Source organism: Halichoerus grypus, chromosome 1, assembly GCF_964656455.1.
Source record: "Halichoerus grypus chromosome 1, mHalGry1.hap1.1, whole genome shotgun sequence".
NCBI lineage: Eukaryota > Metazoa > Chordata > Mammalia > Carnivora > Phocidae > Halichoerus > Halichoerus grypus.
In genome coordinates this window covers 214,603,296-214,620,140 of record NC_135712.1, presented here as the reverse complement: position 1 = coordinate 214,620,140, position 16,845 = coordinate 214,603,296, and the positions used below count along the sequence as shown (strand labels likewise).

Genomic DNA, 16,845 nt, shown 5'->3' with positions numbered 1-16,845 from the left:
TTTGCTATTTTGTTTGGTATTTGCCATTTTGTATTGGTAATCAGTAGAAATCAGACAATGCCAAGGGATACGGCTTTGAACAGTCAGGGAGGACCGTGGACACCATGATGGGAAGGATACAGTGCAGTAGGTCAGCAAAGCAGCCTTTGATGGCCTGGGAGAAGTCCCAACTGTGTGGTGGACTTGGCAGAGCAGAGACCACGAGCTCTGATGTGCATCATCACCAGCAACGTCAACATTTACTGGTTCCTTGCTGTATTTCCAGCATCACTCTAGCTCTTATATGTGGTTCCTCGTTTAATCTGAACAACCCCATGAGATGGTAGCTGTTCACATCTCTGTATGACAGAAGCGGAAACAGAAATAAGGTAACTTGTCCAAAGTCAGACGACTAGAAAGTGGCAGAGCCAGGATTTGAACTTGAACAACCTGTTCAAGGGGAGCTGTGTTTTCTAAATTCTCCTTGGAAGCCATCTGACTTTCATCTGAATCTTTCCCTCTCTCTGGAGCTGATGAGGACAGTTGCCTGTCAGATCTTTCAATTAAGTGGCACCTGATCACATCGGTGTTGTTGCCTTTCTCCAAAGTAGAGATCCCTCATCTGGAGTCCGTGTAGACCCTACTGGGCTGATGGATGTTTCTTGACGGCTCTGTGAACAATCTTGAGTTGGATGCAGAATGTATGCTGGGGCATAATGTGTTATCTGGGCAGTGTCTGTAGCTTTCATCCCATTCTGAGGACTGGCTGACATAGGGGTGTCACGGGTACACTGTTTTTCATTTCGCAGGGAGCCTGGTTCATTGTGTAACCAGACCCATGATGGAGTGAGGGGCCGGGATAGACATTAAACAGCTAACTACATACTTTAATTAAATAATTACATATTTTGGTAGTGCTCTTGGGGACTTAAACAGGATGCTGCTGTGATAGATAATATGAGAGGGACCAACCTCAGGGCCTTTCTGAGAACCTGATATTTGATTTGAGATGTGAGTCATTGGAGCCTCCAAGGTGAGGAATTTAACCAGAGGAGACCTTCAGTTTAGCTTTGTTTTCACATAGTTAATAAAAATATATTTACAAGGGTGTCGGGCTGGTTTGTTGGTATAGCATGTGACTCTTGATCTCAGGGTCGTGAGTTCAAGCCCCACGTTGGGCGTGGAGCCTACTTAAAAAAATATTTACAATGTTTGTTTTGATTTCTCTGACTCAAAAGTACTTTGAGAGAGAGTATGTATTTTTTTAAACTTTCGGGTGTTCAAATACCCTTCTCCCGCTCTTTAAAAACAAATTATTTTTCTTGTCTGATTGCACTGGCTCAATCCTTTAGTACAGTGCTGAACAGGAGTGTTGAGAACAGACCTCCTTGCTTTGTTCCAGATCGTAGGGAAAAGCATTCAGTCTTTCACCACAGAGTATGATGTTTTCTGCGGGCTTTCTGTAGATTCCCATCATCTTTATTCAGTTTCTGCTTTTATTATGCTATGGTCTGAGAATGTGTCTACTGTCTTGAATCGTTGAGACATGTTGAGTTTCACTGTGTGGTGTACTATCTGATCGAGTTTTAGAGGTGTTCTCTAGATACCGAGGAGAAGCTGTATTCTCTGTTTTTATGCTTTGGAATCTGGCTTGTCTGTTAAATCAATCTTACTAATCATTGGCTCTCAAATTTCATGTCAGGAGATTGAGATTTGACAAGTGAGAGTTGGTGCTCAGTAATGTGCATTTTTAATAAGCACGCCAGGCGATTTCACGGATGCTCCTTCTCTTTCAGTTACACTTTGAGAACCATAGCTGGTCCTTAACTGTACTTAGATTGTTGATTCAAAGATAATTAGCTCAAAAGGATTAAGTTACAGTTTCCTACTGCTCTTGTGCTTACTTCCCCTCTGTATTTTCTGTTGTTTTCACTTTTTCTGTTGTTTTGGTTTTTTATTTTCTTTTATTTGGTGTAAATAATTCGTGACAGGTCTTCATTGTGAATTATGCCCTTTATCATTTTGAAGTGACTCTTTGTCTGCTTTAATTAATAGTACCACCTCTGCTTTTTCAACAAAACAAATTTGTTTATTTTGAACTTCCTTTGAGGTTCAACTTTTTAAGTTCCTTGTGTCTCTCATTTTTAGTACATAGTTGGTTTTTTAGGATTCAAAGCAGAAAATCTATTTGTTTTTAAAGGACACATTTATGCCAATTATTGCTGTGATAAATGTTGGCTTTAATTCTAATGTACTTTATGTCACTTATTTTTGAAGCTTCTTTTATTTTCTGACTTCTCTATTGATGGTATTGGTGGAGTGTATTTCTTTTCTGGTAATTTGGAAGGTGTATTTCCTGCTTCAGTGTCTTTTAGTATTTTATTTTATTACATTAAACTATATTGTGACTTACCAGTATTAAGCAGCCTTTGTAGGATAAAAAGGCCAAGTTGCAGAGTGTGTATAATACATAATGCACTTTAAAAATTTTTTGAAAGTAGGGAAAATAATGTTATATATAGTGTATGGATTCAAATGTATGTCATGGCAATAATAAACACCAAATTTGTGACTGTGGTTTCCTCTGGGAGGAGGTGGAAGGGATTTGGGGATCCTGGAGGCGATACACAGGGCATTTCAATTCTATCTGTAATGTTTTCTTTCTTTCAAGCAATCTGATGGAGTATGGTAAGCTGATAGGATTTAATACAGTTTAACAGCAGATACATGAGTGTTCAGAAACTTACTGCATGTCCTGTATGGTTGAAATGTTGCATAACAGTTTTAAAGTGCTTCCCTTCTCTCTGTGTTGTGATTCTCATTAATCCATGCTCTGAGGAGGAATGCAAAAAACCAGCCCTCCTAATGTTTCACAAATGGATGCTTATGGTGTGGGTAAAATTTCTCATCAGAATATCATCTAAAAAGTGCTACATTTCAGGGACGCCTGGGTGGCTCAGTCCATTAAGCGCCTGCCTTCAGCTCAGATCACGATCCTAGTGTCCTGGGATGGAGCCCCACATCAGGCTCCCTGCTCAGCGGGGAGCCTCCTTCTCCCTCTGCCGCTCCCCCTGCTTGTGCGTGCTCTGTCTCTCTGACAAATAAATAAATTAAATAAAATAAAATAAAGTGCTGCATTTCAAACACAAAGACGCTGTTCTCTGAAAACCTGTGGGATCACTCCAAGAGGGACGGTTGTAGGAGCAGAATCAGGTTGAAGGAGCACCTGGAAAGTTGAGAATTGTCTCAGGAAAAATGAGATTGGGAAGAGGTCTTCTCTGTGCCATGACCGGAGCCATTTTCCTCTGCTTCAGACGCACTATGTGAGCTTCCTGTCTCTGCTGTAACAAATCAGCACACATTTAGTGACTTAAAACAACCAATTTCTTAACAGTTCTGGAGGTCAGAAGCCTAAACAGAAAGTGTTGGCGGGGCTGTGTTCTTTTTGGAGAGCCTAAGAGAGAATCTGTTCCCTTACCTTTTCTGGTTTCTAGAAGCCACCCAAATTCCTTGGCTCTGCCATCCCCTCCTCCATCCTCACCACCAGCAGCGCAGGGTCTGCCCATCTCCGGGACTCCCACCCTCTGCCTCCCCCTCGTGAGGGCCTCCTGAGGACGCCGGGCCCCCGGGAACCCAGGGTCATCCCCACCTCGGGACCTTAATCAGCTCTGCAAAGTCCCTTTTGCCACATGAGGTGACACACTCCGGTTCCGGTGATTAGGGCGCGTGCACCGTTAGGATGCTGTTACGCTGCTGGCCACACCTTTCCTACTTTGCTTTATGACCTGGGGTTGAAGTGGGGTTGAAATGCTGCAAACCATGTCTACTGTGTAGACTCCCCCAGTACTAGAACCTGCTAACTGAAGAGGTTGCAGGGAGGATGGAGGCTGCAGGAGGGAGACAGGGTCTTGCCCCTTCCTGTCGCTGTCACTGCTTGCACGTCTGACACTGTCTTTTTTACCTCCATATGTGAATCACATCCTAAATACCTTGACTCACGCTTCTTTTCCCTCAGGTTACTATAGTTTTACCTTTTTCTCTGGTTGCAGTGAATGTTTTGCAGAGAATTCACAGACCAGCCTCATTTTTCACCTTAATAAATGAAATGACATGTCCTTTATTATTTTTTTAAAAGATTTTATTTATTTATTTGACAGAGAGAGACACAGCGAGAGAGGGAACACAAGCAGGGGGAGGGGGAGAGGGAGAAGCAGGCTTCCCGCTGAGCAGGGAGCCTGATGTGGGGCTCGATCCCAGGACCCTGGGATCATGACCTGAGCCGAAGGCAGACGCTTAACCGACTGAGCCACCCAGATGCCCCTGACATGTCCTTTACTAGTGATGCTTATAGGATATTTATCTGAACACATGGCAGGTCGACTAAGCCCGGACCCAGTCCTAAGGCAGACTTCTACATCTCATGGTTTATTGAAACTTGGTATTCACTATTAATCCATACTAAGCAAAAAAGTATATAATCATACTTTATTTTTAATAGTTGATGACTCCAGGGGCACCTGGGTTCCTCAGTCGGTTAAGTGCCTGACTCTTGGTTTTGGCTCAGGTCATGATCTCAGGGTCCTGAGATGGAGCCCCAGGGCCAGCTCTGCCCTCGGTGGGAGTCGGCTTGAATATTCTCTCCCTCTGCCCCTCCCCCCTCAAAATAAATAAAAAAATTTATTTTATTTTTTAAGATTTTATTTGACAGAGAGCACAAGCAGGTGGAGCAGCAGTTAGAGGGAGAGGGAGAAGCAGGCTCCCCGCAGAGCAAGAAGCCAAATGCTGACCCCAGGATCACGACCCCAGCCGCCGGAAGACGCCCCAGTAAATAAATCTTTTTAAAAAATTCTGTTTGTAAATCAAACAAGTGATATCGGAGTTTGGACGTCCAGTTAGTCTCAGCCCAGAGTGCTGTCTGACGTGAGCAGGCGTATGAGACGCCTTGGCTGTTCAGCCCCCGTCTATTAAAGGTATTAAGGGTTTTCAAGTCCATCCCAAAGCGTTACACAAACTATTTTGTTTTCAGTTAACATAGGAATTCAGTGACCTTAGGGACATCACAGCATTTTATATCGAAAAATTTCCTGGGGACACATCAAAACCCTGACTGGAAATAAATTTCCTAGCAGGGTAGAACTTGCACCTGCGGATCGTAAGGGCTGCCCGGGACCCACGGACCCGGTTTGCTGACCTCCAGCGGGGGATGGGGGGGCAGGGGCGGGGCTCCCGGTGTCAAAGGTCACCCGTGAAACCCGAGCTCCCTGGGCCTCCCACGCGGTGACGTCACGGAGGAGGGTCTTTGTTCTTAAACAAAGAGCACAGGGCCACGGTGACCTCGACCCCAGACCTTCCGGTCCCGTCTGCTCCTGTCCCGGCTCCAACAAGGGGCGCTCCGCGGGGACACCGAGTCAGGACTTCCCGACCCAGCAGAAGGACCCGGGCGGAGCGCCGAGGGGCGGGGGAGGCGCCGGACCCGCCGCGCCGGGAGGAGGTTCCGCTGGGAGCGCGCGTCCGGAGCGGGCGGGTCAGCCACATGTGTCCGGACGGCCTGTCACTCAGGTGCAGAGGCGTGGTCCTGGAGAACCGTCCAATCGGAACGAAAGGGGCGGTTCTCGGAGGACAATCAGGGACTCCTGGGCGGTGCCCGGAGAGCTAGCCAATCAAGGAGGCGGGTCCCGAGCACTGCCCAGTCAGGGGCACCGGAGGCGGGTCTCGGAAAAGTACCCAATCGGAGGCCCTGGGAGAGGGAGGTGCCCGAGCACCGTCCAATCAGACGCGGGGGCGGGCGCGCTCGCGGCCGCGTGGACGTGGCTCTGGGCCGGCCCGGGCACTCCAGCGCACCTACCCCGCGCGGCCTCAGGTGTCCGGTGCGCGCCGCTCTCACCTGCCCGGCCCGCGGGCCCGCGGGGAGGACGCCCGGAAGCTCGGAGCCGGGCCGCGAGATGGTGAGTGCGCGCGGCCCGGGCCGAGACCGGGAGGGGCTGGTTCCAACCGGCCGGAGCCGGCCTCCTGCGGCCGCGGGCCCAGGGGTTCCCGCCCCCCGGGGGTCCCGACCCGAGTCTCCGCCCTCGGCTGAGGGCTCGGGGACTCTCAGTCCTGGGCCGGCTCCTCCCCGAGGACAGCCTCGGGGTGCAGTGGGGTGGGGGGGCGGGCGAGGAGTGTGGGGAGACCTGCAGGGGGCCCTGGGCTCGGGGGACCCCCTGGCAGGCCCTCGGCCCCAGGTCACCCCGACTCCGGTTCTCAGTCCTGGAACCAGGGTCCGGCTGGACGCTGGTGTTGCGGGAGAGGAGAACCGGTTCCCGCCGCTGGGCTCTCCACCCAGAGGGCTGGTGTCTCCTGCACGCACCGCGCGGGGGCCCCGGGGCCGGCGCCCTTTGTTCGGGGGACACTTCGGGGCGCTGGGCGCGGGGGCCCCGCGCTGTCCGCCGGCCGCGCGAGACCCTGGAGACACACGCCCGGGGGCGTCCCCTTGAAAAGCTGTATTCACTTAGCGGAGCCGCAGTGTGGGAGCAAATGTCCAATCCGTTTAATTGATGGAGCGTGAAGGCGAAGATGAACTATCTTCACCGGAGTGAATGTCAGAAAAATAAGGAAATGTCTTGCGTTCCCTGTTAAACGTTCTCTTTAAATCCCGCCCGGCGTGGAGCGAGTTTCTCAGGTCAGTGCCTTTGAGTGGGGACAGTTGGAATCCCAGGGCCTCCCCGTGAAAGCCCTTCTGGGGAAAAGCACGTCCCCGAAATAGAGAAAAGTCTCCCTTCCAGGGCGGCTTCGGAGAAACGAATGCCTTTCCCCAAAGTGTGGGAGGTCAGCTGGGAATGACGGAGATTGCCCGGTCTGTGCTGTTCTGCGCAGCGCGGAGGACTCGTGACGCCGGGCAGTGCTGTTTCCTGTTGTCCGTAACACACTTTGCTTTAGCTACAGTCCACTGGCTGAAGTTCGTTTATAAATAAGCACCTTTCTCATCTGGAAATCAGATTGTCACTGTCGCGCTCTTCGGGGGCTGTGCGCTGTGATTCAAGCCTCCCCGTAGACTTGGAGCCATCGATTTAGGCGGTGCCCCTGAATCTCATCAGGTCAGGAGTGTCTTTGCTTTCACATCCTTGCTGGGTGTGGGCAGGCCCCGCCTTGTTCTTTAGAACATTGTGCCTGGTTTTGGACATTCGTTCTTCCTATTAGGTTTGCAGAATTGGTATTTGTCTTGCCCCCTCCCCCGCCCCCCAAACCACACTTGGTTTATGGATTTAATGGTATTTTTTGAAGACCCTAAGTCTGTCTTGGGAGGGTTGATATCTTAGTGACAGTGAGCCCCCTCGCCCCCCCAAGAATGTGTGCCTTCTTTCCATTTGTTTCGTTTTGGGTATTACCCTTAATGTTTTCAAATTTTTCCTTTTGGGTTCTTTCATAGCCTTCATTTTACTTATTTAATACTAATGAAATTTGGTTTTTACCATAGTATGTGTTACCTTTTTAAAAATATATTTTCCAACTTGCTGTTTCTATTAATTAGGTAATGAAAGGGCTCAGTCGGTTAAGCGTCTGCCTTCCACTCAGGTCATGATCCCCGGGTCATGGGATCGAGTGCCACATCGGGCTCCCTCCTCAATGGGGGGGTCTGCCTCTCCCTCTCCCTCTGCCGCTCCCCCTGCTTGTGCTCTGTGAAATAAATAAATAAAAAATCTTTTTAAAAAATTAGGTAATGAAGTTGGGTTTATACTGAAGTTTTATCCTGGATTCTTACTGAAAATCTTACTCTGTGACTGTCATTTCCGTTCCATAGGTGTCCTGTATATTACAGTTTTTAGGTTTAGACACGAAGGCAAGGGTTTCTTTTCTAGTGTTCTACCTTTGTTTATTTCCTGGTGGTACTGATGGGATCTCTAGTATAATGTTGACTAACAGAGGAGCTGGGCATACCTGATTTCTACCTAGTTGTTTTCGAGAAAACAGTGAGCTTCATACCATTTATATATTCCTTGTTCTGTTTTGAACATTCTTTTATTGGTTTTCCCTTATCAGGTTATGCATGTTAGTTACCATCATTTCCCGATGGTAAGATTTTTTATGTATGACTGTTGAATATTATAAAATGGTTTTTGGCAACTCTTACGATGATTACAGGTAAATCATATGAATAGATTTCAGAGTTTTCTATTGTGTAATATAGCATCAGCGCAGGAAAATGCAAATGACCTAGTACAGCTGACAGATACCTTAAAAAATAATCCTCTGTGAAATGAAGTTCAACCCTAAATGTAGAACTTTCACACCAGACACCCCACTTGGAGTGATCCCCAGGGTCAGGTCCCCTCACTCTCAAGATGTAACTAGTATGTGGAAGTATATAAAGACTTACATGTATATCTGTAGTTCTGCATATATGCTTCTGTGCACGTGTGCATATTGTTATATGTGTGTACTTACATGCATTTTTGAGCAATTAGGTATCCATTTGCAGTACAATCTCAAATGGTTACTTTTCTGCTCTCCTTTACTCTGCCCTACAACCAGTCATTCCTATGTGTCTATGTCAGTAGCAACTCGGATATAGATAAACGTACATACAAACACACACGTAAATATACACATATCCCTCCTCATCCCCTTGCTGTGGCACATTTTCCATAGTACTTATATTTGATTTGCTTATTTATTATTTTCCCCCAAGAGAATTTAAATCCACAAGGTTCAGAATTTTTGTTTTGTTCAGTGCCAGTACAAGGACCTGTGTAACTGCAACCGGAATGCATCTTACCCCACGGAGGAGCTAGAAGTCGGACCCTCAGACAGAGCAGTCCTAGCTGGGCGCAGGAGCACAGGGTGTGAGAGTGGAATGAGCTGCTCCACGGGGCCCTGCAGGATCGGTGTGTCTCCTTACCACCTCGGGAGACACCAGTCGCAACAGGGAACCACTGTGAGCTGTGCGTGCAAGCGCGGGTGTTCGAGGAGTCTGCTCTGCATTCCCTCTGCTCTGCACCAGTGTGCCCCGCTGCTCTGCAGAGTTCCTAGGAACACGCGCTAATGCGCACAAAGCTTTTTGCAAAGTCTTTTGCATATTTTGGGTTCTCAATGCACACTTTTTATATAGATTTTATTTATTTATTTGACAGCACAAGCAGGGGGAGCGGCAGGGAGAGGGCAGAGGGAGAAGCAGACTCCCCGCTGAGCAGGGAGCCTGACATGGGGCTGGATTCCAGGACCCCGGGATCATGGCCTGAGCTGAAGGCAGATGGTTAACCGACTGAGCCACCCAGGCGCCCCCTCAATGCACATTTAAAAAATTAATGTTGTGTTAAAGTATTTGATGGTTTCCAGCTGGGTGTGTTGGGAGTCCCTATCTCCGTCTGTTGGGGCTGCTATAACAAAAATGCCATAGACTGGGCGCTTATAAACAATGCACGTTTGTCTCTCTCAGTTCGGGAGGCTGGGAAGTCAAAAGTCAAGGCCCTGGCAGATTTGGTGTCTGGTGAGGCCCTTCTTCCTGGTTCATGGACAGTGGTCTCCTCACTGTGTCCTCATGTGGAGGACGGGGCAAGGGCGCTCTCTGGCGTCTCTCATAAGGGCACTCATCCCATTCATGAGGGCTGCACCCTCATGACCTAAGCCCCTCCCAGAGCCCCCACCTCCCAGTACTGTCACATTGAAGTTAGGGTTTAACATGAATTTTGGGGGGGCACAAAAACTTTCAGTCTATAGTGGCCCCCAAGACCACCCTTCAGTTCAGAGATTCATTAGGAGGACTCCCAGGACCCAGCATGTAGTTGTGTTCACGGCTCTGATTTATTATAGTGCAAGAATACAGAGCACAGTCAGCAGAGGGGAAATGTCCTGAGGAGACCAGGTGCAGAGTTCCAAGGGTCCCCTCCAGTGACATCACGCAGGCTGTGCTGAGTTCCCCCGGCAGCCGGGCATGACGGCACATGTGCAATGTTCTACTAGGGAAGCTAATGAGAGACTCAGTTAGCAGGTCTTTTAATGGGGGCTGGTCATGGAGACACCGTTTGCCTAGCATGGACCAGGATTCCAGACTCCCAGAAGGAAAGCTGGTCTTCAGCACAAGACACGGTTTGCAGAAAAAGACACAAGGAGCCTCTCCTAGCAGTGTGGTGGGAAGCCTCCCCAAATCCACGTTCCTCTGAACCAGCCAAGGGCCAACCTTGGAAGCAGGACTTTCTCAGGATAAGGACCCTAAGGCCTGTTCAGTTGTCCCTTCTCAACAGCACATTCCTTTGGCCCTTGGACAAGACCTCCTTACAGCAATTATCATCCGTAGTTCCCTTTGCAGCTGGGTGAGACAGGTCTGCAGTATGCCCCGTAGGGGGTCCTGGATTTGCCCAGTTCAAGTAAATCCCATTAACCAGAAAGGTAAAGGTCTTAGAATGTTAGGGGGCTTCATCGTCAAAATTTCTGTATTGTTTTATTTTTCTGTATTCTTTTCCACCTGGCCTCAGGTGTCCATTCCTGTAGGTTGCAGCTGACCTGAGTGTCTCCCGGGGATAAGATGGTGTCCCGATGGGATGTGCACGAGGCAGCCCGGTCAGCAGGCCCCCAGCAGGCCGATTTTAAGTAATTCGGTCTGGTCCTTGTTCGGAGGGACTGCCTGCCCACATCACTAGCTTGTCCCCCTCGCCAGTGTGGACGGTGTCTGGGGGCGATCTGTGTGGAAAGAAACAGAAGTGAAGGGCGTGATTTCAGATGGTCTCATCGGAGAACGAGGCCTTCCTCACTGGCAACTGTAAGTGACCCAGACGGACCACCCCGAGGTTTTCATAGCTTAGGACCTTGGGGAAGTGTCCTAAATCTGCAGTATTCCCAGAGTCAGAGCCTCGTGGAGCTGATACCTGCTTCTGGATCAGTACGGTGTGCGCTAAGGCCGAAGCCTCCCGTTGTGGACACCGTGGAATGTGAGCTTGCGGTCAAGTTCAGGCAGTTCGGAATTCAGCATTCCCTGAATCACTAGGGGCCTTTCTTAGCAGCAGCAAAGCCGAGACACTGCAGGGTCCGAAAGTTGTGTTCCGAGGTGCAAGGATGACTTTCCCCAACCCACAGGAGCTGCTGCTGGGCAGTCGTCAGTCTGACGGTCGTCAGAAATAGGGTTTCCTGAGAGCCCTCTGACGAGCCGACGACTTGCACTTAAAATTCCCAAAGTGTATCTCAGGTAGAGATTGCCTGTCTCTTCACTGTTTCCCTCTTGTTTTGAACCTCCAGTAGGTAAAAACTCAGTAAAAAATCATTTGTTACAGAGACCTAAACTTGTTTCTAAGACTTAGAGTTTAACTTCCACTCCCTGCAACAAACGAGGGGGTCGTGTCCTGTCAGCACTTCTTCCTGTGCACTGATGGGGAGGTCCCTCTGGCATTTAAGGAGATTGCACGCACATCCGCCTGCGTCAGCTTTGATCTTACGTGCAGGTGTAGTAGTCACGAAGCAGAACCATTTTAAGTAAAAAATCCCCTTCCCCTTTTTTTCTCATCACAATTTTTAAGAAGATTTTATTTATTTATTTGACAGCGAAAGAGCACAAGCAGGGGGAGCAGCAGAGGGAGAGGGAGAAGCAGGCTCCCCACTGAGCAGGGAGCCCCACTCAGGGCTCGATCCCAGGACCCCGGGATCATGACCTGAGCCGAAGGCAGATGCTTAACCATCTGAGCCACCCAGGCGCCCCCCCATTTTTACCTCTTGTCAGCTTTTGCTTCACAGCTCAGCTGCTTGTCCACACCACAGATGACCGAGGCCCCTGGGCTCCAGAGCTCCGCCATCTCCCCGGCCCCCCTCCTCTTCCCAAACATGCTTTTGCTATATTTCAGTGAGTCAGGGGTGTTCTAGCAAATTCCACCTCTGATGCCAACTGTGACTGGTGTCTCCAAGACCACCCTTGTGTCCTGCTAGTCGGACCCCCACAACTTAGCTTATAGTTTTACTTATGACTGTGATCTGTCACAACAAAAGGACACCCAGCAAAATTAGCAGAGGGAACAGGCATATGGGGAGAAGTCTGAGGGAAACCAAGTGCAGGTTTTTAAGAGTTCTTTCCTGGCAGAGCCACCCAGCGTGCACCCAGCAACGAGTCTTGGCAACACATGGAATATTGTCTACCAGGGAGGCTCAGCAGAGACTCGGTGCCTGGGGTTTCTGCTCCAGACTCCAGAAGGAAGGCACGTTCAGTATTAACAATGTCATGGGCACAGTGGTTTAGCCACAGTGGGTAATACCAGTCAGGGTGGTGGGAAGCCTGAAACCCAGGCTCCCAGACACCAGCCTTGCTGGGAGGTGTGTCTAGGGATAAGGCTGAAAGTCACGCTGTCTGCACACTAGGTGTGGGGGTTCACTGGAAGAAGCACTGCAGATAATGAAGAACAGTTCAGCTGACTTGGGAACCTCCCGTTGGTCCCCATTCCAGTAATAGGGGTTTTCCTGTTACTCTGCTACCCTGTTGAATAGGTAAATTCTGGCATCAGAATTGTTGAATGAGTATTTTCTCGTGCTCATGGATGTCTGTGGGTTGAGGAGCTTTTTAAAAAATCAGGGTTTAAGGGAAGCATGCAGCTCAGTGGTTCCTGTGCTCTGGGGGAGGGGGGCTGACATGCTCATGTACCCAACAGGGACACGGAGGGACATGGAAAGGAGAGAAATTGAGAGTACGGCCTGAAGGATGATGTCTGGGGGACTGCTTCTACCTGGAAATTGATATGAGGGAGGGTTTCCTTTGTAGGAAGGCACTGCCTAATCCTTTATGTATTTTATAATCTTGGGCAAACTCACCGTCAGATATTTTTGACTTCAGTTAACTCCTTTGCAGGGTGGGACTTTTAACCTTATCCTCAAGGTCAGCAAGAATACTCCTCCATGGTTTTGGTGGAAAGAGCTGTTTTGTCGTCATACTACATTTGCCCCGTGTGTGTGTGTGTGTGTGTGTGTGTGTATGTGTTTGTGTAGGGCAGGTGCACTGAGACTCAGGAGTGCAGGGAATGCACTGAGTTCTCACGTTGGTGTCCTCTTTCCTGAGCTCTGACTTCTCAATAACTTTCTATCCCATTCCTGTATTACACAAATAGATTAACAAGACTTCTCCAAGGGAATTTTATCATTTAGCCAGCAGAAACAGTCTACTTACGGCCTGGAGTTCTTTAAGATGATATGGTGAGCTGGCCCCTGCTGCAGGTGGATTCCAGTAAGCCTCTTGGGTTTGGTGAGGGGAATGGAAGGAAAAGTTCCCAGTCCTTCAGTGTGTGCTTATTTCATAAAACCTCACCCAGGTTTGACCTGGCTCTTGATGTGGTGTTTAGTGATGTGGTGCATAATAGGGAAGGAGCCAAAGTAGTTTGTGTCACAAGGGATCGATGGGTCTTAAAATGCAAATATTTGTTTCATTTTTAGAGCATTTCTGTGAATTCTCCAATGTGGTCTGAACCTTTGGTAAAAGAAGAATGAGACTTGATTTGGTTGCAGTAAAAGTGTAAAGATAGGTTCAGTGTGTGGTGGAGCTATTAAATTTGTGAGGATGTAAGTGTGGACAGAGTAAGAGATCTGATGATCGAGTCATAGAGTAGAGGTTAGGTGACCACAGAGTCTTGTCTGAATTTCCTATGAATCAAATCTGGTTACTCAGTGAGTCTCAACTTTCCTTCTGCGCATCTGTTGGGTGTTGTAGGACTCAGTGGTCTTTGAGGATGTGGCCGTGGACTTCACCCTGGAGGAGTGGGCTTTGCTGGATTCTGCTCAGAGGGAACTGTACAGAGAAGTGATGCTGGAAAACTTGAAAAACCTGGCCTCAGTGGGTAAGAATGACCTCATTCCTTCACTTAGTCTTTTAGAGAACAAGCATTTCTTGTACATCAAGCCTGTTTCCAAATTTGGATTGTGGAAAAGGGATACATTATTAATAAGACCGACAGATTCACAACCACCGTAGAGCTAGAATCAAATAGTTTCTGCATGAGAAGGAGAATCTCTGCATTAAACTTATTATTATTTTTTTATCTCTACTGCTCCCTGTGTGTCATCAGTGAATAGATTTCATGGGTCATTAAGGAGCCCAGTGACGTTTATGTAATCTTGTGAGAATTCTGTGTTTACTAAATTGCTTACCACCTTGACCCCTTGTACTTGTTATTGGTGAAGTCCTGACCCAGCTAAACTCCTCAGTGTCATTTTGACCAACACGTACCTTCTTTCTTTAAAACTTGTTCCCTTTTTGCTTTCAGATGATGAGACTCAATTTAAAGCCAGTGGGTCAGTTTCTCAGCAGGATGTTTTTGGGAATAAAATATCCAAGGAACATAAAATAGCAAAGTTCACCAGAAATGATTCCTGGGCCTCTGTTTTAGGGAAAATTTGGGAAGAATTTAGCACTGAAGATCAGCACACAAAGCAGGGGAGACATCTGAGGTGAGTTGCACTCACAAGAGAAAGCAGTGTTCCAGGGGAGAATCTTAGTATGTCATGAACGTGAAAAAGCAAAGCAAACACCCATAGGAGCCTAGATCAGATTTGTTTATTCCCTGAGAATTTTTACAGAAATATTTCCTCAAATATGTTGAGTGTTTTCAACATAATTCAGTTGAAAACAATTAAGAGGAAAAGCCACATTTAAGAAACACCGTTTTCATAATTCCTATGGTTGAATTCCCTTCCATGATAATCAGTTTATTCTGCTTGGTCAGATAGGGTAGAAAGCCTACACATTCACTGAAATTGATGAAAATGTAATCCTAATACTTATTAGTAAATAGTGAGAAACCATTAATCAAACCATTGATGATAACATGCTTCTCATTCTTCACAGAAATCATGTGGTGGAGAAACTCTCTGAAAGTAATGATCAGTGTGGGGAAGGCTCCGGTCAGATTCCAAATCGTAATCTGTACCAGAAAACTCATACTGGAGTAAAAGAGTATGGATGTAGTGCATATGGAAAAGTCTTTGTGCCTCATTCCTCCCTCAAGAGTCACGTCGCCGTGCACACTGGATACAAGGCGTATCAGTGTCAGGAGTGCGGGCGGGCCTATAGCTGTCGATCACACCTACGAATGCATGTGAGGACCCACAACGGAGAGAGAACCTATGAGTGTAAATTATGTGGAAAAACCTTTCCTCGTACGTCGTCCCTCAACCGGCATATAAGGATCCATACTGCCGAGAAGACTTACGAATGTCAGCAGTGTGGGAAAGCCTTCATTGATTTTTCAAGTCTTACTAGTCATGTGAGAACTCACACTGGAGAGAAGCCCTATAAATGTAAAGAATGTGGGAAAGCCTTCAGCTATTCCTCAACTTTTCGAAGGCACATGATAACACACACTGGAGAGAAGCCCTATAAGTGTCAGGAATGTGGGGAAGCCTTCAGCTATTCCTCAACGTTTCGAAGACACATGATCTCACACACCGGGGAGACACCACATAAATGTAAGGAATGTGGAGAAGCCTTTAGTTATTCCTCAGCTTTTCGAAGGCACATGATAACACACACTGGAGAGAAGCCCTATGAATGTAAACAGTGTGGGAAAACCTTCATTTACCTGCAGTCCTTCCGGAGACACGAAAGGATTCACACTGGAGAGAAACCCTATGAATGCAAACAATGTGGGAAAACCTTCATTTATCCCCAGTCCTTCCGAAGACATGAGAGGACTCATGGTGGAGAGAAACCCTACGAATGTAGCCAGTGTGGGAAAGCATTCAGCCATCCTTCATCCTTTCGAGGACACATGAGAGTGCACACTGGAGAGAAACCTTACGAATGCAATCAGTGTGGAAAAACTTTCAACTGGCCCATATCCTTAAGAAGACATATGAGGACACACACGAGAGAGAAACCCTATGAATGCAAACAGTGTGGGAAAGCCTTCAATTTGTCTGCTTGCTTTCGGGAACACGTGAGAATGCATCCTGGAGAGAAATCGTATCAATGCAAGCTATGTGGGAAAGCGTTCTATTGCCACATATCCTTACAAAAACATATGAGAAGGCACACCGCAGAGAAACTCTACGAATGCAAGCAATGTGGCAAGGCTTTCAGTTGGCCTGAACTTTTGCAACAGCATGTGAGAACACACACTGCAGAGAAACCCTATGAGTGTAAGGAATGTGGGAAAGTCTTCAAATGGCCATCGTCTTTGCCGATACATATGCGAGTGCACACTGGAGAGAAACCTTATGACTGTAAGGAGTGTGGGAGAGCCTTCAGTTGTTCCTCGTCCTTAAGAAGACATGTACGAATACACACCACAGAGAGACACTGCTTGGGGGATGCGGGAAATTCTCCTGCAAAGGAATTCATGCCTCATGCATCAGGAAATCCACACCAGGAGAGAAATCTTATCAAAGCTGTAAATATGGTACTGCCCGTGTGAGTACCTCATCAAAGTGGACCTTTGGGGTGTGTATCTCCAGTTCTGTTACAGATAGCGCTCCAAGTACTCTTTCAGCTGTCATTTCAAATTTTGCAGGTGGTGTTTTTTCCCTACATTTCCATAAATAAACCTGCTATCTTTATGGTTTGTTGGACTCATGGTGATTTGAAGTGTATTTTTAATATGTAGGTAAGTTTTAATTTCTTTGAATTCTTGAAGGGGTTTTTGGAACAATGGCATTTTGGTATTTGTTGGGATTTTCTTACTAGCTTAGTGTGGCAGATACTGGATATTACCCGTTATATGTTTTCTGCCTTACTGAGAATCTATTTATTTTGGCCAGAGGAACCTTACTGCATTTTCTTTACAAATAGTTTGCAGACATTTGTAATTGTGCAGAGTTCTTGAAAAGCATAGTCTTGTGTGAATTGTCATTTTCAACCCTTTCCCTTTGCTCTTTGTCCTTGCTTGTGACTGGAAATTGGACAGTAGGCTTTTACTGAAAAGCTACTTTGTG

General features: G+C 47.4%; 1 protein-coding gene across 1 annotated transcript; it reads left to right on the top strand.

The window, feature by feature from the left end:
* The first annotated feature begins 5,756 nt into the window (after nucleotides 1–5,756).
* ZNF555 (zinc finger protein 555) lies at nucleotides 5,757–16,475 on the top strand. The gene is made up of 4 exons (XM_036100956.2): nucleotides 5,757–5,924; nucleotides 13,628–13,754; nucleotides 14,181–14,364; nucleotides 14,762–16,475. Exons 1-4 carry the CDS (start codon nucleotides 5,922–5,924, stop codon nucleotides 16,326–16,328), a joined length of 1,881 nt encoding a protein of 626 aa, XP_035956849.2. The 5' UTR covers nucleotides 5,757–5,921; the 3' UTR covers nucleotides 16,329–16,475.
* Nucleotides 16,476–16,845: the final 370 nt, after the last annotated feature.

Coding starts and splice junctions, on each gene's coding strand:
- ZNF555 (XM_036100956.2), top strand. Junction 13,755..14,180: donor GAAAAACCTGGCCTCAGTGG/GTAAGAATGACC, acceptor TTTTGCTTTCAG/ATGATGAGACTCAATTTAAA. Junction 14,365..14,761: donor AAGCAGGGGAGACATCTGAG/GTGAGTTGCACT, acceptor CATTCTTCACAG/AAATCATGTGGTGGAGAAAC.